Below are 25604 nucleotides of genomic sequence, written 5' to 3'. Positions count from 1 at the left end.
GACCAATCAGATTCATCCCCTTCCTTTTAGAGTTTATATAAGTAAAGAAATCCTTGCTGTTTTTCTTAGCATCTTTTGCCAAGGATTCCTCGTAATCTGCCTTCATCTGCCGAACCCCCTTTGTGACCTGATTACAGATTAACTTATATCTGCCATAGGCTTCTGAGTCGCTTGATAATTTATATGCATCCCATGCATTTTTCTTCTCTGTTACGAGTCTCATTAGTTCATTTGACAACCATTTAGGCCTAAACCTTGAACAATATTGTCACTATATGTGATAGTGACAATTGCATAAATTTAAATTTAACTTTAAAATTTGAATATATAATAGTGCTATTCAAGTAAAATTTCACCCTCAGTTCAATGATAATGCTAATAATACTGAATATAAATCATAATCCTAATCAATGCTATTATTTATGCACCCAAGATATATAAATTTTGCCAATAATCAGTAGTGTACTACTGAGTATAATAAGCAACATTAAGATGAAAGGATAATAAGTAAAAAAGGGTATGACCATAGCAATATGAGTACATATTGCCAAACCTGAATAACCACAGACGTATAGGTACAATTTCTTAAACATATGAGTCACTCAGAAGCCAAACTGATCAACTCCATTAAATAAAAAGTGAAGAAAATTGATGGTTATACATATTGTTTTTGAAAAGTTAGCTTGAAATATACGCACCGACAAATATTATATAGTGTATTATTTAAAATCTAAGTTTTATATTACAAGATATAAAATTCATAAAAATAAATATATCCAAAAAATTTGTTCATGTTTTTACAAATTTTCTATAAACTTATGGAGTTAATGATTTGGCAACTGAAAATATGGAAATTACAGAAAAAATAAATATGACAAAAGTCATTATTTATTATAGAACTTTCAACAGAAAATTGATAATGTACCGTCCAATGTACCGTCACTCAATTTGTCTTTAAATTTTTGTAATAGTCACATTTAATGGGAGGAATGTATTTCAATAGGTCCATTGTGTCTTTTCTTTTGTTACAGATCTACCAGAAGAATATAACAAGGGCTAGTCTGTTTTTCAGTACTGAAAAACAGACCAGTCTACCTGCTTGGGATTTTATAATATTTATTGAATCAAACTCTATAGCTTTGTTAAACTTACATTTCAATTGTATAATTTGTGGTTTCGACCTCCCTAACGTAATCCATTGCATATTGAGCCAGTTGACTGATAATCCCGTAACTGTTTTCCTTCTGTTAGTGATGGAATCTTCTAATGCTTTTGTGGAAAGAAAGTCCTGATGAGTCATCTTTTTATATTACATGTTCTGATGATTTGGTACCAATCAGAGGGAGAAAAAATGTTTTGATTCTTCTTTGCATGTGATTCGATAATGGCGAAATCTGAATCATTAGGCAAATAATTATGCACTTACCAAAAATTTAATTTCAATTGATTTCGCTTTTATCTCTGTACTTTGAACCAGTTTTAATAAACTTAGAATGGTTTTAATATTTCTATTTTGTCCAGTGTGCAAATCTGAGTACATTATTATTTTTTTATGATTTTTAGCTTGTTGTTTGTTGTTTGGTTTTTTAAGGAGCATTAGCAACTAAGGCCATATTGCTCCGGGTTATGTGGTGGTCATTCCCTGACCTTTCCGCATCCTCCGTATTTGGTGGTGATGGGCTCGAACCCCGGTTTAATCAAGAAGCGTGTGCTACGCACTGCTGCTCCTTCCCACCTGGCTACGGAGGCACCTTATGATTTTTAGCATAAGTTTTTATATACTTAATTAAAATACTTTTTGTAAACACGAACATCTTGCCCATTTTGTCGAATATAAAATGCGAAAGAATGAGATCATGGCTTCCCGGTGTTATCTTTGGGACGATGTATTTTTATTGTTGCAAACCTAATAGAACCCCGTATAAAAATATTGTGTTTAACTTGACTCTCCAAGTTGTAAATTGCCCTCATGCTTGTTCTATTTGATCAGAAGTGATATTTTTATTACATTTCCGAGCACAGTGACATGGTTTATCTTGAAATTCTTTTGCAGACATTAAACGTCTATTCCTTTTTTTTTGTACTGCATACCTTGTAGTCTTTTATGGGTTCTAAATATTTCATTTGTCAGGATTCCGGCTCCATTTCCATCCAGTATTTGAATGATCTGTTTCAGTAGCTGGGTTATGGGCAATATTTTCCTTGTCTGAATCTGACGATGAATCCGAATAAATATGAAAACGTTTCCTTGAATTGGGGTTTCTGAGTATTTGAGGATCACTATCTGATTCATTACTCTGCTTGTCACAATAATAATTACTTGCCACCTTTATTTTAAACTCATAAATTTTGTTTCTTTTATAAAACAATGTACTTTTATAATTAATATGTTTCTTGTTTAACACTTCACAATAACCTCAATTATGGACAACTTTTGACACCAAACCGGAGTTAATCAAAATGGATTCTGAAATATATTAACTGTTATTCAGAAGCCATACATGGTTCTGCCATCTCATGGTGATAAATGGAATTATTGAGGTTAATCGTTTGGTTTCTGAATTAAGCACTAATCATGTGCTCTGGTACTAAAATTGAGAAAATTACAGAAAGTGGAGTTGATCAGTTTGGCTTCAGAATGGCTCATATAATAGCCAGTAATATGACCAACTGCACATATTTATAAGTCATCCAATTGGTTTTCTTATCTGTTGTCATGTTGCCACCTACCTTTCATCACACAAATAATTTTCAATCATTCAGCAGCATTGGTCTAATAAAGATTCCTTGTGAGAGGTTCTCAAGCCAGTTCTCTGCTAATTTTGCAATGCATGCTTTATTTTGCAACACTCAGTGCCACTGTCTGCAAAGTAAAATGAGAAAGCTAAGAAGTCTAGAATAATCTCCACTTTGAAAGTAAAATTGAAAATTATTGCTCATTTTTGAAGCTGGAAAATGAGCACTCTATATCAGATGTGAACATAGAATGAGGTGGCCCTCAACAGTAAGAATAATTGTAGATGATACACAAAAATATGACGATGTCACAAAATTAGTAGTGTTTGACACAAGTAAATGTTTGAGAACAAGAAAAAAGGTTTCACTGAAAATGGAGATGTTATTATCGATTTGGATTTCTAAACAGCAAGCTAACAGGAATTAGTATGAATTCCATTTTGATAAAGCAGAAGGCCAAGAGTATTTTCAAAGCTCTCAAGGTAGCTGAAAAAAAATTACGGGTAGAATATTTTTTGTAAGTAAGGGCTGATCTGATAAATTTAAATTAATGAACTGGAGAGTTTGCATCTAAAGAAGACATTAAGTTTTCGAAAGTTCCAAAGATTGGTGACTTGTCTAGTGAAACAGCAAAGGGACATTTATATGAGGAGACTATAAAGATGTGGATGACAGAGAGGGAATGGGAAATAAGCATTCAGGGAGTGGGAAGAATCTGGTTGAGCTGTATAAATTATTGGGGGCGGTGGGAGAAAAACCAGCCATCATAGAATTTCCATATTGAAATGGGACAACTCTGGGGGACCTAAATACAAAACAAAATTGATCTTAGAAAATTTACATCTGGCTGGCATGTTGTTGACCAGTGAAAAAAACCACATCTCTGAGTAGTTGTGGTTTACAGTCTGCTAAAATTTAACCCTCTGGTGGGCATACAAATTTGCTTCTAACAGACAGATGCAACTTAGGATCAGGTATGTCATTTTATAGCCTTAAAATCACATTAGAAAATAGTTTACTCAATTTGTGAGTAAACCAATTTTTTTATTAGAAAGATATATTTTTAATTATTTTTTTTAAATATATGCTCCTTTTCCATGTTTTAGACATGTTTTTTCCACATTAAAAATTGCCTGCATTTGAGCATTATTTTTACTATAGGTGAGTGAAACTTGAAGGAATCTAAACTTGAAATCCTGCATGCCACAGTTAGTGTCTGTCACCACAAGATGCAAACAGAAGAAAGTCAGCACTTCCATTGAGAGATGCATGGATCAAAATGCGACGGCAGCATACTTCAGTAACTGAACAGGAAAGATCCAGTTAATTTTTAATTATTGTTTTTCAACTTGAGATAATTAATATGCATGAACAGGCTTAAGAAAATGCTTGGTTTTTATTTCTTTAAGGTTAAACTTCTTCAATAACAAAGTAATTAATGATGCAGATTGATGGAAATAATTGAGCAATTTATAAATTGGCATTGATGTCACTCTTATAGATTTTATTTAAATTATAAAAAAAAAAACCAGCTCTGGCATCCAGAGGTGATCCTGTCAGAGGGTTAAGGAGTAGCTGAATCAGCACTGTCTGGAGGTAGGAAGGAAGAGAAGAGCTTGCTAGATTATACATCATCTAAGAATCAACTTAATTTTTCTGGGAGCCAATGCTTCTTGGGATATCAAGTTGAAACTGACCTCAGGTTTGTAATCTTGCTCAGATTATGAACCTGAGGAGGCACAAATTCAAATTGAGGAAAGACAGTTGTAGAACAGATGTGTGGAAATTTGCCTTTAGCCAGTGGGTAGTTGATTGCTGGAACAAACTTCCATCTGTCGTGGAAACTGACAGCTTAAATTCAAGGAGGAACTGGACAAACTTTTAGAGAGAATGAATGTGTGAAATGTTGTTTTTTTTTTTTTTTTTTGTTTGGCTGATGCTACATAGGCTTGCTTTCTTGCACATCACTTGCCTCTACTACTACTACTATACTACTAATTTACAACTACAAGAACCCAAGGGCTCAAGGAAGGCCAACTTCCTGTTTTTGGAGGTCACACAAAAAAATATGTTCTTGTTTATACTCCGGCACGACCACCAGGTCAGTGGAGTTTAGAATACATTATCAATACAAACATTAATCGTATTTAGCAGTCACAAGATTGAACTCCAGTCCACTCAAAGAGCGCGTGCTCCTGCACTCTCACTCCTGACCAGACTGGGTTACAAGTTACTTGTTCCATGAATGGTTCTGTTGTCATTTTTGCCTTGCAGTAAAGATTTATCTCAACAAGGATGCATTGGTAAGAAGGCACTGCAGATCGCTGATAGAGCTTGAGATCACCCAGGCATTGCAAATGCTTGTGATGAAATTAGTTCTTATGGTATAAATGTTATGTGAAGGAAGTTATGTCTGAACATCTCATAATTTCCCTAGATTCCAACAGATTCTTGAAAAATGCAGGAAATAAATGTTGAGGTGAGCTTGGAATTAGAGCACTTTGTTGTTAAACCACTTCTTGTGGTGGCACATGCTGTAAAGTTTATCATTCAATACCAGATTCAATTGAGTGAATTCAAGCTTCAGGAATCAGAAATTACCTGATTAAGAGATGATGAAAAAAAAAAAAAAAAAGACACTTAAGAACTTTGACACTGGATTTCTTCAAGTATAGGGAGCAATGAAGGAGTGTTTAGATACTACCTGAATGAGAGAGAAATAGATCCTCCAAGGAACTTAGAGCAGTGTTACGCAAAATTTTCTGGCCTGGGTTCCCTTTTAATTCCTATTTGACCCCCCCCCCCACCAAATAAAATATTTTGTTTTATTGTTGTATATTATAAGACATTGTGATCAACAAAAAATGTTTTTACCCATCTTCAAATTTTGCCCTTCCACTCAAAATATACAGATTTAAAAAATAAAATTTATTTGCCTGTCTGTCTGTACACAGTCAGCTCAATACACATTTGCTTATATATTAGCTTCCAGAAATACCAAAGGAAAAAAGTTCAGCAACTTACTTTTCAGAATTTGTGTGATGGTTAAGACTGTATCATTTTTTTCAATGTAACTCATTAATGGCGTGTGTAATGGGCAGATTCCACCTTCTTGTGGATCCGAAGAGGTGGACAGACCACAGTTTTCATAACACTGCCTTAGAGGATATCCTGAATATAATGAGACCTTCATTGTAACAATAAATTTTTACTAATCTTCATTGCTACAAGGAAGTCCTTAATGAGAGGAAGGAGGCTAGGATGCAATCAACTCTTCATTCCTTTTGAAAGAAGGATAACTGAGTCAAGAATGCAGTCCTCAACTTCTGGATTTTTAAGCTCCTGGTATATAAATCAAGGGATAAAGTGATATCTGCATTATATCAATTTATTCCTTGAAGGTCTACAAAGTGATAAAGTCAATAAAGTGATATCTGTATCTAATGCAGATATCACTTTATCCCTTTATCAACCATTATCAATTTGGCAGCGGTGAAAGTGATTCTTGCACTGCTTCTATTGGAATGAGCACAAGCCTGGAAAACAAGATGCAGGATATTTCAGAGACTGCTGGGAGTCATTGCGGTACAGGTAACCACATGGATTTAGCATTAGTAGAGGCATATAATGCAAGAAAGCAAGCTTATGCAGCATCAGCCAAAAAAAAAAAAAAAAAACAACACACTTCCACTTCACCCCTTTGTTCGTTCAAAATACCTGTCCAGCTGAGCCTTAAACTTATTTAGGCTATCAACTTCCACAACAAGGGATGGAAGTCTGTTCCACCAACCAACCACTCGCTGGCTAAAGGTGAATTTCCGCACGTCTATCCTACATCTGTCTTTCCTCAATTTGAATTTATGTCCTCTCAGGTGATTATTCTGAGGAAGAATCCCATCAGCACTGACCATGCTCAAACCATTCAATGCTTTATACACCTCTATCAGATCACCTCGCTGGTGCCTAGTCTCCAGACACTGTAACTTGCAAAACTTAAGCCTTTCTTCGTAAGAGCACCCCTTTGTTCCATTCACTAATCTTGTTGCCCATCTCTGTACTCGTTCCAGCAGCTCTACATCCTTCTTGAAATGAGGCCTCCAGACCTGTATACAGTACTCTAGGTGTGACCTGACCATTGCCTTATACAAGGGAATAATCACCTCCTTATCCCTGCTAGAAAAATTCCTATATATCATTAACAATACACCATGAGCTACTCTTGCAGCCCGTCTGCACCGCTCAGAGAACTTCATATCTGCCTGCACAACCACCCCCAGGTCCCTTTCATTCTCTACCACTGTCAGTGTAGTACCACAGAGTTGATACGTTGCTCTGGGGTTGCTGTTTCCCATGTGTAGTACTTTACATTTGTCAATGTTAAACTTCATTTGCCACCTCTCAGCCCATCTGCTCAACCTTTCCAGATCCTGTTGCAGCAGCATAGTGTCAGTAGTGTCCTTGACAACCTGCCTACTTTTGTATCGTCTGCAAACTTCGACATTAAACTTGATATACCATCATCAATATCATTTATGAATACAGAAAACAATAATGGACTGAGCCCTGAGGGACTCCACTAATAACATTAGTCCACGACGAGCAGTGTCCATTGATTACCACTCTCTGTCTTCTCCCCCTCAGCCACCCCTTTATCCACAGCAGCAATTTGCCTCCAATGTCACACTGCTCCAATTTGTGCATCAGTCTTCCATGTGCAACAGTATCAAAAGCCTTTCTAAGATCCAAGTATATAATATCAAAGTTATTCCCCGCATCCAGTTCCTTTGTGACTGCATCATAGTATCCAATAAAATTGGTCAGGCAAGACTTCCCCTTAACAAAACCATGCTGTGTCCGTGCTATAACTAAAGACTTGTCTAAATGATCCTGCAGTGCTTCTTTAACTAGTGCCTTCATTAATTTTCCTGGAACAGAAGTTAAACTCCCAGGTCTATAATTGCTTGTGTCAGCCTTTGATCCTCCTTTGTGAATTGGGGTGACATTTGCACATCTCCAGTCTGCGGGTACCTCCCCTGAGTCCAAGAAAGCTCTCATAATTATGGCTAAGGGTTTGCTTACTTCCTCCGCTGCCTCCTTTAATATAACTGGATAGATCCCATCCACCCCAGGTGCCTTTCTTGTGTTTATCTTCAACAGTTTCTCCTCCACTTTACTCTCAGTTATTACAGGATTCTCTAGCTTACTGTTAGAGTTGAATATACCCCTGGCTTTTCCCTCACTAAATAACTCCTCATGTGTGAATGTTGATGCAAAATATTCATTTAGTTTATTAGCTACCTGAGCAGGATCATCAACAGTTGACCCATCGATATCAAGTGGACCAATCTGATTCATCCCCTTCCTTCTAGAGTTTACATAAGTAAAGAACTCTTTGCTGTTTTTCTTTGCATCCCTTGCCAAAGATTTCTCGTACTCTGCCTTCGCCTGCCTAACCTCCTTTGTAACTTGTTTACAGATCAACCTGTATCTATCATAGGCTTCTGTGTCATGTGTTAATTTGTATGTATCCCATGCATGTTTCTTCTCTGCCATATGCCTCATCAGTTCATCTGACATCCATTTAGGCCTAAACCTTGAACAATATTTCTTAGTTGGTATGTAAAGCCTAGTTGCTTCCAAGATAAGTTCTTTGAATGCTTGCCATTTTGCATTTGCTGTTGGTAACATCATCAGTTGGTCCCACTGTATAGAATTTAAACACTGTCTGAGTCTATCATAGTCACCTTTACGAAAGCAATAACCCTTCCCTTTACCCCTAATGGTAGTTACCTCTTTGAGTAAATCCCACTTCAGCACACTGTGATCACTGCCACCAAGTGGTTCATTTATCTGCAGATTCCTAATGCATGAAGAATCACTGCTGATAATCAAATCAAGAGTATTCCTCCCTCTAGTTGCCTCCCGAACATGCTGATGTAGAAAACAATTATCCAATAAATCCACACAAGCCTTGCTAGTGTGTGAGTGACCAGCCCCCAAACTCCAGTCAATATCTGGGAAATTAAAATCTCCCATTATAAGACTCTCTGATTTACTGGCCCACTCTATTTCCCTGTACAGTTTCTTATTATACTCATCAGAGTCATTAGGCCTATTAGCACACTCCTACTCTCAATTTTGATCTTCCAATGCTTATGTCACACCAAACTGACTCGACACTGCACTGTCCAGCGACGTCCACTGGCTTCACTTCCTTGGATGATTTTATGTATTTCTTAACTAATAGCAAAACTCCTCCTCCCTTCCTATCCAGTCTATCTTTTCTGTAGACGTTGTACTCCCCAAATTCCAGTTCTGCATTCCTTATATCTGTGTGACACCAAGTCTCTGATATCCCAACAATATCTGCCTTTGATGTTTTGAGCAATACCTCAAATTCATCAAATTTATTTACTAAACTCCTAGCATTGGTGTACACGCAAGTATACATGCACCTATTTCTATTCTTAGCTACCCTAACACAACCCATGTATTTACTTGTACCGCAATGACTCCCAGCAGTCTCTGAAATATCCTGAATCTTGTTTTTCAGGCTTCTGCTCATTCCAATAGAAGAAGCAGTGCAAGAATCTCTTTCACCTCTGCCAGTGGCTACTGTTAATCTATTTGTCTTTGTATCCCCCCAAGCTAGCAGCTTTCCGACCCACCTAACACTGTCTCGATAGCATCAGCAAATATTCTTGCACCCTTTCTATTTAAGTGTATCCTATCCCTGTAGAAGCAATCTCTCCTGTTAACAAGTACAGTCCAGGCTGAAAAAAATTCTACCCCTTGAGCCTTGCACAATCTTTCCAGGGCCGAATTGATCGACATGGCCCTCATCATATACTCCCTCCTATCGTGTCTGGGCAGAATTGCAGACACTTTCAAATTCAACCCTATTTCATGGCTTTTTTTCAACAGTGACCTGTACTTGTTAAGCAATTCTGCTGGTCTCCTACTCTTGATATCATTAGTGAAAACGTGTACAACTATATCAAACGTGTACAACAAACATCAAACTGCAAGAATTTTTGCTGATGCTGTCGAGGCAGTGTTAGGTGGGTCGGAAAACTGCTAGTTGGGGGGGGGATACAAGGACTAATAGATTAACAGTAACGAAAAATCCTTGGCAAAGGATGCAAAGAAAAACAGAAAAGAGTTCTTTACATATTTAAACTCAAGAAGGAAAGGGATGAATCAGATTGGTCCACTGGATATTGATGGTTCAACAGTTGAGGATCCTGCTCAGGTGGTTAACAATCTAAATGAGTATTTTGCATCTACATTCACGCACGAGGAGCTATTCAGGAAGGAGAATGATGTAGGTAAAGTAAACATTGGCAGTGAGCTGGATGATTTTGTGATAACTGAGAGGAAAGTGGAGGAGAGATTGTTGAGGATAAACATAAAAAAGGCACCTGGGGTGGATGGGATCTATCCAGTTATATTAAAGGAGGCAGCAAAGGAAGTAAGCAAACCCCTACCCATAATTATGAGAGCTTCTTTGGACTCAGGGGAGGTACCCATAGACTGGAGATGTGCAAATGTAACCCCAATTCACAAAGGAGGATCAAAGGCTGACACAAGTAATTATACAACTGTTAGTTTAACTTCTGTTCCAGGTAAATTAATGGAGGCACTGGTTAAAGAAGCACTGCAGGATCATCTAGACAAGAATTCAGTTATAGCTCAGACGCAGCATGGTTTTGTTAAGGGCAGGTCTTGCCTGACCAATTTTATTGGATACTATGATGTAGTCACAAAAGAACTGGAGGCAGGGAATAACTTTGATATTATATATTTGGATCTTAGAAAGGCTTTTGATACTGTTGCACATGGAAGACTGCTGCACAAATTGGAGCAGTGTGGCATTGGAGGCAAATTGCTACTATGGATAAGGGGATGGTTGAGTGGCAGAAGACAGAGAGTGGTAATCAATGGACACTGCTCAACGTGGACTAATGTTATTAGTGGAGTTCCTCAGGTTCAGTGTTGGGTCCGTTGTTGTTTTCGGTGTTTATGAATGATATTGATGATGGGATATCAAGTTTAATATCCAAGTTTGCAGATGATACAAAGGTTGGCAGGGTTGTTAAGGACACTACTGACGTATGCTGCTGCAACAGGATCTGGAAAGGTTGAACAGATGGGCTGAGAGGTGGCAAATGAAGTTTAACATTGACAAATGTAAAGTACTACATATGGGAAACAGTAACCTCAGAGCAACGTATCAACTCTGCGGTACTACACTGACAGTGGTGGAGAATGAAAAGGACCTGGGGGTAATTGTGCAGGCAGATATGAAGTTCTTTGAGCAGTGCAGACGAGCTGCAAGAGTAGCTCATGGTGTCTTGTCAATGATATACAGGAATTTTTCTAGCAGGGATAAGGAGGTGACTATTCCCTTGTATAAGGCAATGGTTAGGCCACATCTTGAGTACTGTATACAGGTCTGGAGGCCTCATTTCAAGAAGGATGTAGAGCTGCTGGAACGGGTACAGAGAAGGGCAACAAGATTAGTGAATGGAACAAAGGGTTGCTCTTACGAAGAAAGGCTTAAGTTTTGAAAATTACAGAGTCTGGAGACTAGGCACCGGCGAGGTGATCTGATAGAGGTGTATAAGGCTTTGAATGGTTTGAGCATGCTCAATGCCAATGGGATTCTTCATCTTGCTCAGAATAATCACCTCAGAGGGCATAAATTCAAATTGAGGAAGGACGGATGTCGGATAGATGTGCGGAAATTTGCCTTTGGCCAGTGGGTGGTTGGTTGGTGGAACCGACTTCCATCACTTGTTGTTGAAGTTGATAGCCTAAACAAATTTAAAGCTCAACTGGACAGGTATTTCGAACGAATGGAGGGGTGAAATGGGAGTGGTGTGTGTTTTTTTTTTTGGCTGATGCTGAATAAGCTTGCTTTCTTGCATCATATGCCTCTACTAATGCTAATGCTATATCATCTTTTGTACCCTTAAAAGATGATATCTGCTCTACAACGTCATCAACCTTTGCCCCTGGCAGAAATACCCTGGTCCTGTTCCACCTATCCTTTTTACAAAGCATGTTCCCCGTTTCCCTGACAATAGAGTCACCAACAACTACTAGTTCCTTTGGGACCAGCGCATTCTGCCTTGGGGGTTGCTGCTGTGTTTCACGATGACCAAGTGCAAGCTCTGGCGTTGATGTGGGCAGCTGAGACCTTGATGGGCCCCTCAATTTAGTTCCTTCGAGGGCATCCACCCTGTCCTTCAAGCTCTCATATAGGCCCATAAGAACGCTGAGTTGTTGCCTGATTTCGATACACTCCTTGCATCGCGCACACACAAAGACATCCCCCATGGCAGTATCACGTCCCGTACCTGAATGCTCTACAAACATCATGCAAGCTGTGCATTTTAGAAGGTTGTGATTCAGAAGGCAACTGCCTCCCTCAGTTCTCCTCTGAGCCACAGCACTTCCATTAGCTTGAGCCTTTTGTTTTGCTGCTCTGGTCTGAGTCATGATTACTTTTAATTTAAATAAAATTTCAATTTCAGTTTATAACCCTAACTTATCTCCCAACACAGTTATAATGGTATATATATATTTTTAGTGTCAAGTATTAACTATCTCCGAGTTCCCTTTATATAACTTCCGTATCAGTTATGTATTAATTAATTATGTTACGTTTGTAATCTAAGTCGGTATATGTATTTAGTTAAAGTGCAATTTAAATGCCAACGAAGTTCAACAAGTTTAATAGATTTTACCGATCACTGAAGCTATTATAACCTATACTATACTAACGCTATCTAGGTTCGATATATAACGATCGTATGACAAAGACAAAGGCGGGAATTTACGAACGGTAATCTATGGACACTTAAGTATTAATTAACTTTCAAATCTCGCTGTCTCGATTCAGTATAAACTAACAATCCTTACTAGATCTATAAGCTACTTACAAAAAATAATTTGATGTAAAAAATATTCAATAAGCGGCTAAATATGGCTAAAAAACTTCTCGTTCAGCGGAGTTGTAACTTGTAACACGTGGATTTGATACCCTTACCGATACTTTTATGCAATTACAAGGCCGAGTAAAGAATAAATACACCAGATTAATCAGAAATATCACAAAATAATGCTATACTACTAAATTTAAATCAAAAGTTTTAGAAAAACAATACAGGCATACCTCGGTTAACGTTACCTCTGCTAACGAAGCTTCGATATAACGAAGTCGGAAATTTCAATCCCCATTTAACATAAAAAAAAAAATATTCCAGTTTAATCACCTGAAATCTAAACAAACTGAAGAAATTACGGAAACCTTTGGGGCTTCTCGTGGTTGGTTCGAGAAATTTAAAAAACGGGCCAGGATTCATAGTGTAAAATTAACAGGAGAAGCTGCAAATAAGTTTCCAGAAAAACTAAAGGAAATAATTGAACGTCAAAATTTTCCAAATTTGGTGTTCAATGTTGACGAAAGCGGTTTGTTCTGGAAACGGCTACCAACAAAAAGCTTCATTTCTATTGAAGAAAAATCAGCTGCTGGGTTCAAAGCAGCCAAAGACCGTTTAACGTTACTCTTTGGATCAAATGCCTCTGGCGATTATAAATTAAAATTGTTATTAGTTTACCATTCAGAAAATCCGAGGGTGTTAAAAGGTAACATAAAAATGAATTTACCTGTAATATGGAAAGCAAATAGAAAAGCGTGGGTTACCAAGGAGTTATTTACTGATTGGTTTGTTAACCACTTTTGTCCTGAAGTAAAACGGTATTGTCAAAAAAAAACAACTTTGAAGAAAAAGCTCTTTTGTTGTCAGACAATGATCCGGGACATCCTACTGATCTTAACACGTTGGACACATGCATTCCTGTCAAAGTTGTGTTTCTTCCAGCAAACACAACTTCCCTGATTCAACCATTGGATCAGGGAGTAATAGCATCATTTAAAGCTTATTATCTGCGTCGAACATTAAGCAGTTTAACTGAACTAGAGGATAAAGAGGAAATGACAGTTAAAACTTTTTGGAAAAACTACACCATTAAAAACGCAATTGAAAAGTTGATAGTTCTTGGAAAGAAGTCACTAAGAAATGCTTAAATGGAGTTTGGCGCAAAATATGGCCAGAAGTTGTACTAGAAGAAGAAAATAACATCCAAGAAATTAGAAATGAAGTTATTCAGATGGCTCAATCACTAGGTTTCGAAAATGTCGATGAAGAGGATGTTAGAAATTTATTGAATGCAGAAGATGGTTTTTCAGTGGAAGATTTAGAAAACCTTGTTAGCAACGAAGACAAAGATGATGAAGACGAAGTTAAAGAAGTTCCTGCTGAAAAAGTGTTAACAACCAAAGATTTAAAAAGGTGCTTAAATGACATTGAAAAAGTTTCAAATTTTTTTAGTGAAAATGATCCTGATTTAGGAAGAAGTGTTATTGTTAAGCGATCAGTGTTAAATGCAATAACTCCGTATAGGCAATCGCTAAATGAAAGAGGAAAAAAGCATAAACAATCAACTTTAGACTCATATTTTAAAATGAGATTTCACTTTGTATGTAAGTTGACTGTTTATTTAATAAAACTTTTCTTTGTTTGAAAAAAAAAAAGCTTTTCATTTTCTTTACGTAGGAACGTATCCCTATTCTGGCCATAGTATTTTTACCTCTGAAAACGAAGTTTCGCTTAACGAAGTAATTTCGTGGAACGCATCCTATTCGTTATTCGAGGTATGCCTGTAATTTCAAATCAAAAAATAAGAAAAATCCACTTAGCGGCTTTGAACACGTCTGGCCCCTACTAGCCTCCATGTTAGGGTAGCTAAGAAAAAGAAAAGGTGCATGTGTACTTACGTGTACACAAATGCTAGGAGTTTGGTAAATAAATTTGATGAATTTGAGGTATTGCTCAAAGCATCAAAGGTGGATATTGTTGGGATATCAGAGACGTGGTGTCACACAGATATAATGCAGAACTGGAATTTGGGGAGTACAACGTCTACAGAAAGGATAGACAGGATAGGAAGGGAGGAGGGGTTATGCTATTAGTTAAGAAACCCATAAAATCCAAGGAAGTGAAGCCAGTCGACATCGCTGGACAGTGCAGTCTCGAGTCAGTTTGGTGTGACATAAGCATTGGGAGATAAAAATTGAGAGTAGGAGTGTGCTATAGGCCTAATGACTGTGATGAATATAATAAGAAACTGTACAGGGAAATAGAGTGGGCCAGTAAATCAGAGAGTCTTATAATGGGGGATTATAATTTCCCAGATATTGACTGGAATTTGTGGATTGGTCACTCACACACTAGCAAGGCTTTTGTGGGATTTACTCAAAGTAAATCCCACTTCAGGCGACTACGATGGTCTGAGACAGTATTTAAATTCTATACAGTGAGACCAACTGATGATGTTACCAACAGCAAATTCAAAATGGGAAGCATTCAAAGAACTTATTTTGGAAGCTATTAGGCTTTACATACCAACTAAGAAATACTGTTCAAGGTTTAGCCCTAAATGGATGTCAGATGAACTAATGAGACATATGGCAGAGAAGAAAAATATATGGTATACATATAAATTAACACGTGACACAGAAGACTATGATGTTTGTTTGGTTTTTAGGAGCATTAGCAACTAAGGCCATAATGCTCCGGGGATATGCGGTGGTCATTCCCTGACCTTTCCGCATCCTCTGTATTTGGTGGTGATGGGCCAGAAGCCTATGATAGATATACATTGATCTGTAACCAAGTTACAAACGAGGTAGGCAGGCGAATGCAGATTACGAGAAATCTTTGGCAAAGGATGCAAAGAAAAACAGCAAAGAGTTCTTTACTTATCTAAATTCTAGAAGGAAGGGGATGAATCAGATTGGTCCACTTGATATCGATGGTTCAACTGTTGATGATCCTGCTCAGGTAGCTAACAAACTAAATGAAAATTTTGCATGACATTCACACATGAGGAGTTATTCAGCGAGGGGAATGCCAGAGGTGTGAACTCAGTAAGCTAGATAATCTTGTAATAACTGAGAGTAAAGTGGAGGAGAAATTATTAAAGATAAACACAAGAAAGGCACCTGGGGTGGATGGGATCTATCCAGTTGTATTAAAGGAGTAAGCAAACCCTTAGCCATAATTATGAAAGCTTCCTTGGACTCAGGGGAGGTACCCATAGACTGGAGAAGTGCAAATGTGACCCCAATTCACAAAGGAGGATCAAAGGCTGACACAAGTAATTATAGACCTGTGAGTTTAACTTCTGTTCCAGGAAAATTAATGGAGGCACTGGTTAAAGAAGCACTGCAGGATCATCTAGACAAGACTTCAGTTATAGTTCAGACACAGCATAGTTTTGTTAAGGGAAAGTCTTGCCTGACCAATTTGATTGGATACTATGATGCAGTCACAAAAGAACTGGATGCGGGGAATAACTTTGATATCATATACTTGGATCTTAGAAAGGCTTTTGATACTCTTGCACATGGAAGACTGCTGCACAAATTGGAGCAGTGAGGTATTAGAGGCAAATTGCTGCTATGGATAAAGGGGTAGTTGAGGGGATAAAGGCAGAGATTGGTAATCAATGGACATTGCTCATCGTGGACTAATGTTATTAGTGGAGTCCCTCAGGGTTCAGTGTTGGGTCCATTATTGTTTTCTGTATTTATAAATAATATTGATGATGGTATATCAAGCTTAATGTCCAAGTTTGCAGATGATACAAAGATAGACAGGGTTGTTAAGGACACTACTGATGCAATGCATCAGTAGTGACTGCTGAATATGGTTGATCTGCTAACCTGCACTGGACCAGCGTGGCAGATTATGGTCCATTTCCCTCAGCGTGAATTGTTGAGGAGGCTTCCATCCTGCAGTGGGTTGATAATGGCTGCGCTTTACCTTTTTTTTTTTTTTTTTTGAAAGTGTCTGCAATTCTGCCCAGACACGATAGTTGGGAATATATGATAAGAGCCCTGTCAATCAATTTGGCCCTGGAGAGACTGTGCAAGGCTCACAGGGTAGAATTTTATGCTTTCTAACAGGAGAGACTGCTTCCTTCTACAGGGATGGGATACACTTAAATAGAAAGTGTGAATTTGCTGATGCTATTGAGGCAGTATTAGGTGGGATGGAAAACTGCTATATTAGAGGGATTCACACACTAAAAGATTAACGGTAGCCGCAGGCAGAGGCAAAAGTGATTGTTGCACTGCTTCTACTGAAATAAGCAGCAGCCTAGAGAGCAAGTTTGCTGCTGGGTACTTCAAATGCTGCTGGGCGTCATCATGGAACAAGTAAATACAATTGCTCTGTTAGGGCTTAAGAGTAAGAACAAGTGCATGTATACTTGCATGTACACTAACGCTAGAAGTATAGTAAATAAAATTGATGAATTGAAGTGCTGATCAAGACAACAAAGGCAGATATTTTTGGGATATCAGAGACATGGTGTCACACAGATATAAGCAGTGCAGAATTACAATTTGGGGAGTACAATGTGTACAGAAAGGACAGACAGGGTAAGAAGGGAGGAGGGGTTATGCTATTAGTTAAGAATCACACAAAATCTAAGAAAGTGCATCCAGTTGACACAGGTTGACAGTGCAATGTTCAGTCTGTTTGGTGTGACAAACACTGGAAAAGGGAAAACGAGAGTAGGAGTATGTTATAGGCCTAATGGCTCTGATGAGTACAATGAACAGTTTTTTTTTTTTTTTTTTTGTTAGTTGTTGGCACATCGGCTTCTGTGGCCAGAATGCACTTCTCAAAGTTTTTGCATTTACTCTGATCCAAACTCATGACCTTTGGGTTGCCATGCAGGCACTTTACCCACCCGGCTAGCTCGGTCGGCTTGAATGAACAGTTGTGCAGAGAAATAGAATGTGCCAGTAAATCAGAATGTCTTGTAATGGGGGATTTTAACTTTCCAGGTATTGACTGGAAAGTTAAAATCCAACAAAATAAAATACTTGTTTGCTGGTTACTCAGAAACTAGCAAGACTTTTGTGGATTTATTGGAGGATTGTTTTCTACAGCAACATGTTCGAGGAGCAACCACTGATCTGATTATCAGCAGTGATTATTCATGCATTAAGAATCTGCAGATAAAGGAAAGGTGACAGTGATCACAGTGTACTGATATGGAATTTACTTAAAGATGTAACTACCATCAGCGGTAAAGGAAAGGGTTTTTTTCTTTCATAAAGGTGACTACAATAGTCTCAGACAGTTTTTAAATTCTATAAAGTGGGACCGACTGATGATGTAACCAACAGCCAATTTGAAAGGGGAAGAATTCAAAGAATTAATCTTGGAAGCTACTATACTTTTCATACCAACTAAGAAATACTGTTCAAGGTTTAGGCCTAAATACCTATCAGATGAACTAATGAGACTTGTAACAGAGACGAAAAATGCATTAGCATTAGTTCAGGCATATGAAGCAAGAAAGCAAGCTTATACAGCATCAGCCAAAAAAAAAAAAACAAAAAAAAAAACCCAACCTTCCCATTTTAAGCAATCAAATTTCCACAACAACAGATGGAAGTCTATTCCAGCAATCAATTACTCGCTGGCTAAAGGCAAACTTCTGCACATCTATTCTACAACTGTCTTTCCTCACTTTGATCTAAGCCCCCCCCTCAGGTTCTTAATCTGAGTAAATGGAAGTATCTCATCACCACTGAGTCTGCTCAAACCATTCAAACCTTATACACTTCAATCAGATCACTTTGCAGGTGCTTAGTCTCCGGATGCTGCAACTTACAGAACTTAAGCCTCTCTTGGTAAGAGAACCCCTTTTTTCCACTCGCCAATCTTGATGTCCTTCTCTGTTCTTGTTCCAGCAACTCTAAATCCTTCCTAAAATGAGGCCTCCAGACCTATATGCAGATCTGGAGGCCTCATTTTAAGAAGCATGGGATATGCATGGGATGCATATAAATTATCAGGCACACAGAAACTTATGGCAGATATATGCTAGGCTGCAATCAAGTCACAAAGGAGGTTCGGCAAGTGAAGGCAGATTATGAGAAATCTTTGGCAGAGGATGCAAAGAAAAATAGAAAAGACTTCTATACTTATATAACCTCTAGAAGGAACAGGATGAATCAGATTGGTCTGCTTGATATCAATGGTTCGAACACTGATGATCCTGTTCTCAGTAGTTGACAAACTGAACGGGTATTTTGCATCTACATTCACACAAGGAATTCTGTAGGGAAGTGGAGGACAGGAGCTTATTAAACTATAACAGGGAGCTAAATCATTTTGTAATCAATGAGAGTAAAGTGGAGGAGAAATCGTTGAAGTTAAACATAAGAAAGGCACCAGTGGAGGATGGATCTATCCAGTTATATTAAAAGAGGCAGTAAAGTAATTAAGCAAACCTTTAGCCATAATTATCAGAGCATCCATTGACTCGGGGGGGGGGGGTTCCTACTGACTGCAATGTGCTAATCTGTCCCCAATTTGCAAAGGGGATCAAAAGATGACAAGAGTAATTACAGACCTGTTAGTTTAACTTCAGTTCTGGGAAAAATAATGTAGTCACTGTTAAAGAAGCATTGCAGGATAATCTAGACAAGACTGCAGTAATAATTCAGACATAGCATGGGTTTATTAAGGGGAAGTCTTGTTTGACAAATTTTATTGGATACTATTATGGGTCACAAAGGAAATGGATGCAAAAATTAATTTTGATATAATATACTGTAGACTCTCGATTTTCCGGTATGGATGGTAAAAAACAAATCCCGGATAACTGATTTCCCGGTTAATTCAAAAATACAGAAGTCCCTGACATATGTAAGAGATACGTTCCAGGAATTCTTACCTCGTCGAGTTTTGCGTAACTCGGGAATGACTAATAACATATTGCTACTATATTATTATTGACAAATCTGAATTCAGTGCGATATTTGTTAATGTTTGACCATTTTCATACATCCTTATTAGTTTATTTTTCTGATTCAAATCGATCACTTTCCTTTTCTTTGTAGATTTACTAGTAAGCACTCTCCCTTATTCTCTTAGTCAGCACCATGATAAATGTCAAAATGAAATTTTCTGTAAAGAATTTCACAGGGTTAAGGCGAAAACCCACTATTATCACCCCGCGCGAGCTCACATTTTACTAAAGCACATTTCTGGAGGTCACTACCATAAAGCAATAAAAACAATTTGCACTTTTCGTGTTATTGAGCTTTTTCTCCACTTGTTCTCAAAACCTGTGCTCCTGAACTTACTCCTATTCTTTGTCGCCTTTTTTCACTTTCTTATTCCAAAGGTGTTTTTCCTTCTGCTTGGAAATTTGCTCATATCCAGCCAGTTCCTAAAAAGGGTGACAAATCCCTCCCATCCAATTATCGTACCATTGCAATTACTTCTACTCTTTCTAAAGTAATGGAGAAATCAATTAACCACCAACTCTTAAACTACCTAGAAACCTTCCATCTGATCAACGATCGCCAGTATGGATTCCGTCAGTGTCGATCCACTGGTGATATCCTGGCTTATGTTACCCATTTATGGACTAATTCAATGGAAAGGTTCGGTGAAACATAAGTAGTTGCTCTTGACATCTCAAAGGCTTTTGATCGTGTTTGGCATAAAGGTCTTCCAAACAAGCTTCCATCTTACGGTTTGCCAACTGTTTTTAGTAATTGGTTATCCAGTTTTCTCTCTGATCGCTCACTGAGAGTGATGGTAGATGGCTCTCTGTCTTCTAACTTCTCCACTAATGCCGGTGTCCCCCAAGGTTCAGTTCTTTCCCCCACTCTTTTCCTCTTGTATATTAATGCCCTTCTTCCATTGACTGGAAATCCTATCCATAGTTTTGCCGATGATAGCACATTGCATTCCACTTTCCATTTTGAGAAACCTTGTCCTGCTGAATCAGCTTCGAAAATCTGCTACCAATTCCTTAAATGCCGATTCATGTAATTCTCCAGTGGGGCAAAGACAACTTAGTTGATTTCAACCCTTCTAAAACTCAGTCTTGTATTATATCTTGCAAAAAGGATTCTTCTGTTCCTATGCTTATCTTTAGTGACACTGCAATTTCTAGGCAAAATGATATATATCTTTTGGGGATTACTCTGACTTCTAATCTCTCTTGGCACAAGTACATTACAAATATTGCTTCCTCTGAATCTAAAAAACTTGGTTTTCTCTTTTGCTCTCGGCGTTACTTTTATTCCAAACAGCTGCTCACTCTGTATAAATCACAAATCCGCCCTGCCATGGAATATTGCCACATCTGGGGTGGTGCCCCCAAACCACTCTCAGGCTTCTTGATTCCCTTCAGAAGAGGGCTGTTAGGTTAATTAATGATTCATCTTTAACAGAGTCTCTCCACTCGCTTTCTCATAGATGTACTGTTTCTGCTGCATGCCTCTTCTACAGATACCTCCATGGGCACTGTTCTTCTGAACTGGCTTCTATAATTCCCGCTCTCTCTTTCAAAACAGTCCGAACACGTGCCGCCACCAGCCAACATCCATTTACTGTCCAACTTCAAACCCACAGATCCAACTTTTCATCTTTCTCATTTATTCATTAAACTGCCGTTTTCTGAAACAACCTTCCTTTATACGTATTTCCTGAAAATTACAATCTACAGAAGTTCAAGTCCAATGTCAACAAATATCTTCTTTCGTCTTCTCAACCTCCAACCCAAGGACAGTACTAAGTACTACAGGTTCTAATACCTCTCATGTTTGGGGTTCACATAAAAAAAAAAAAAAAAAAAGAATACGTAGGAGGATTCCTGCAGCAATCCTACGCATCCACCTTAACTTAGACACGGACGTGAAAACAGAGAAGCAGCGCTACTATAATGAGCTAGTTCGTATATGACAGACGCGATGGGACACAACCAATAACTAGTCACAAAAAATTTCATACCGGATGTTACCTATGCAATGGCAAAATCTGTTACAAAATGGTTTACTCTCACGATGGAAACGTCCTATCTAGTCACAGGACATGGGGCCCACAATGAGAAATTGTTTCAATTTAGGCTTTCAGAGTCAGACCTTTGTTTCTGTGAAGTGAAGGAGAACTGGTCCCACATACTCTTCGACTGTGCAATATGTAATGAATACAGAGAAAAGCTGAGGAATAACGTCCAGGGATTCTTCACAACTGCTGTGGACCAGCTAATTCAAACAGCAAGTAATCTTGCAGCACTCCAGGCCTTTGCAAAAGAAGTTTTGCTCGAAGGAAGAGGCTTATTCTGGGGGCGATCCCGGTTCTGCCCCAGATCAATCAAGTCTGAAGATATAATTGGACAATAAGATTCGTTTCACCAAGAAGACATGGACAATACTTAGAGTTTAAAAGTCTGTTTTTGATGTTAGAGTTCTTAATAGCCACAATTGTTTAAGGTATGGATGAGCTGCTAGTGTAAATTTTATGCGTTGTTTTTTGTTAAATTATTTTATATATATTTTTTAATTAATTTATATATTTTATGTTTTTACAATGCTGTATTTATTTATTTATTTATTTTATGAAAGATGTAAGATACCCAGTTGAGAGTTGTTAGGCAGATTTGAACTTTTGTTCTGGGTACCGCCTTTATTTTTAATAAAAATAAAAAATTCATAAACATCATTGCTGACCAGGTACACCCTTTCATGGCAACGGTCTTCCCCCTCTGGCAGTGCCATCTTTCAGCAGGATAATGCGCCATGCCACACCTCCCAGATTGTTCAAGACTGGTTCGCGGAACATTAGGAAGACTTCCAGGTATTGCCCTGGCCTCCAAATTCCACAGACATCAATCCCATCGAGCATCTGTGGTTTGTGTTAGAACAGCAACTCTGATCTGCGGCATCTCAACCACAGACCTTACAGGAGTTAAAGGACCAGCTGGTTATGTGTTGGTACCAGATACCACAAGACACATTTAGAAATCTTGTAGCATCCATGCCTTGCCAGGTACAAGCTGTTTTGGCTGCATTGGGAGGACCAACATCATATTAGGTAGGTGGTCATAATGTTTTGGCTCATCGGTGTATATACTGAAATATTATTTATTAATAATATTTCTAATTAATATGACTTTTGCTGCTGAACTTCTTGAGCGAGTCTCTCAACATCAGGGAAGTATGCCGTAATTTTCATCTTTAAGCATGCTAATAGACTTGCATTGTTCAGATGGTTACTTGATTTATTTTTTAATATGGTTCATGTTCACAAATATTTGTCTGCATAAATTCGTCAAACCAAAAACTGAGAGAAGTCCAAAGGTAAATATTTTCAAATTTATATAAGTGTCCAGTAAGCTACACCACACATCGAACACAATTTGGTCTTGCTTTTCCAATTCATCTATTGGCATCCATTTATGTAGAATTGTAAGGGCAGCCTTTTGCCTCTCCAAATTCTCAATTTCAGTTTTAAGGCATTTTAGTCTTACATTCCACATGTTCTTGATTTTTAAGTCCTCTAACTCCATTTCAAACTTTGTTTCATGTGGGCTAAAAGTTAAAGAGCCGCAGGTTGCCGACCCCTGCCATAGGGTATTGTCAATGATATATAGGAATTTTTCTAGCAGGTATTAGGAGGTGATTAACCCTTTATACAAGTCAATGTACAAGGTTACATGATGAGTACTGCGTACAGGTCTGGAGGCCTCATTTTAGGAAGGATGCAGAGTTGCTAGAACAAGTAAAGAGAAGGGCAGCAAGATTGGTGAGGGGGAACAAAGGGGTGCTCTTATCAAACAAGGCTTAAGTTCATCAAATTGCAGCATCTGGACACCTGTGAGGTGATGTGATTGAGGTGGATAAGGCCTTATATGGTTTGAGTAGGCTCAATGCTGATGGGATTCTTGGCCTTGCTTAAGAGTACAAACCTGATGGGGCATAAACTGAAATCAAGGAGACAGTTGTAGAATAGATGTGCAGTTAGCTAGCAGTTAGTTGATTGCTGTGCTGGAACAAACTTTCATGTCTTTGTGGAAGTTTGTAGCTTAAATAAATTCAAGGAAGGAGTGACAAACACTTGGACATTTGGAGTGAATGGATGGGTGAAATGGGAAGTCCTCCCCTTTTTTTTTTGCTGATGCTGTATAAGCTTGCTTTCTTGCATCATATGCCTCTGCTAATGTCTGTGAAACATAAGCATATGGTATTATTCATCAATAAAAGAATTGCTATCACTGAATAACTTTATCATTGAGGATGGTAATGATATATTTAATCTGGCAATTGAATATTAAGTAGGGAATTAACAATTTTGGGTGTGGAAAAAATAAAATAAATGAGTCAAAATCAATTGAATGAACTGACCAATTCCAAGCTGGATTGAATAATCAATAATGTCCCATTGTATTATCAGCCAGTGTTGTATCAAGAATTAATATGCGTATATTAGCTGACCTCCCAAGAATTGCATTCCAACTTCTTTAATTATTTCATATAAAATGCCTCTTACCAAAAGAAACTGATTTCAAATTTCAAAATCAGTTTCTTTTGATTAGAAAAGAAACTGACTTTGAAAATCAGTTTAAAATACCCCAGATATTTGTTTAAAAAATGTTAAACATTTTAAGCCTATAAATATAGTTGAAATATAAATTTTTCCCTTATTTATCTAAAATGAATTTATAAAAGGAACAGTAAAATAAAGCAAACAAGAGAAACTCACCACATAAATCTATGATAATACTGCACTTTCTCTTGATGACTGTCGGCTGACTGTCTGAACACCCTGATCTCTTCCCAATAACCTTGTTTCTTCTGAAGACATATCACCTGATACCTCCGGAGGAGATGCAGGTGATAAAGATTGATTGTGTAAGCTGTCTGGCTGCATTGCTGGCTTTTGGATATCAGTTCCTGTTTGCTGTTTAGCAGATGGACTATTAGGGGATGTGATAGGACTGACAATTGGAACAGTAGCCAGCAAAAGAGGCAAACCAACAACCGAATTTGCAACTACACTTTTAGATAGTGATGTCTGAGTTGTATTTATTGCTGTAGTGGTGGTTGTAGGTTGCTGAAATTGATTATAAAGAGGGGTATATGCACAAGTAGATGGTGGTATCTGATACACTCTATGAGGAGCACATATTGGTGTACCAGGTGCTGAGCAATCAACCAAAGGAATGTCTCGCAGTGAGGAATATCCTAATAGATCACTGTCTTGATAAGTATGCCGTCTATCCAATATCCCAGGCAATAAACTTCCAGTCTCCGAAAAATTATGAGTTCTTGATAATGATGGGCTAAGAAGTTGAGGTCTAGTTGTAATGGAAGATTGAGGTATAATGTCTGATGAAGTGAAATTTGAAACCACAGAACCCTTTGCACTACCAAGAGGTCCATACTCATCTTCAATTCCCACAAATTTAATTGGCTGAGCAGGTGGTTTACTTCCTGTTTTAGGCCCAATTGCCTTAAGAGGTTGTTTAATAGATAATATATTTGGAGTAGTGGAAATGGCACATGATTGAGGAAAATTTGATACCGAAATATTCAAAGATGACGAGAGAGGAATGATTCCATTATTCATCTGTCCATCATCTGGATTTTCATTAGTTAATTTGTGGTATGTATCAGAAATTAGTTTTTCTGTTTCTTCCTTATAGCAGCTATCTTTTTTTAATATGGATCGCTTTTTGTTTGTGTCTGGGCTACTGTGAAGCTTTCTAATTCCTACTCCACGATCAGATGAATCTCCTAGCAGTGGACTTTTTGTTCCACTCTTACCTGAAAGTAATTTTTTTTAGGAAAGTGATTAATATTTGGTGACAATAACAAAGTAAATTTATAGAAAAATAATTATTTCAAAGTTTAAACATCCTATGTCAATTTTAAGCTGAATAGTAATAATATCAAACAGGAATTTAATCAGTATGCC

At 37.9% G+C, this 25604-nt stretch overlaps 1 protein-coding gene across 3 annotated transcripts in view; it reads right to left on the bottom strand.

The window, feature by feature from the left end:
- Positions 1 to 25604, bottom strand: part of LOC150086576 (uncharacterized) — a 302852-nt gene that overhangs the window by 7305 nt on the left and 269943 nt on the right. For all 3 annotated transcript variants that reach the window (XM_090372615.1, XM_090372617.1, XM_090372618.1), the window contains one exon: positions 24390 to 25453. In XM_090372615.1, the coding sequence (XP_090228741.1) occupies positions 24399 to 25453 (1055 nt within the window). In that variant the 3' untranslated portion in view covers positions 24390 to 24398. The remainder of the gene's footprint in view (positions 1 to 24389; positions 25454 to 25604) is intronic.

This window comes from Mastigoproctus giganteus, chromosome 4 (assembly GCF_048544385.1).
Source record: "Mastigoproctus giganteus isolate SK-2022 chromosome 4, ASM4854438v1, whole genome shotgun sequence".
NCBI classification, from domain to species: Eukaryota; Metazoa; Arthropoda; class Arachnida; order Uropygi; family Thelyphonidae; genus Mastigoproctus; species Mastigoproctus giganteus.
The sequence above is the reverse complement of the archived record's forward strand: the minus strand, read 5'-3'. Positions and strand labels throughout refer to the sequence as shown.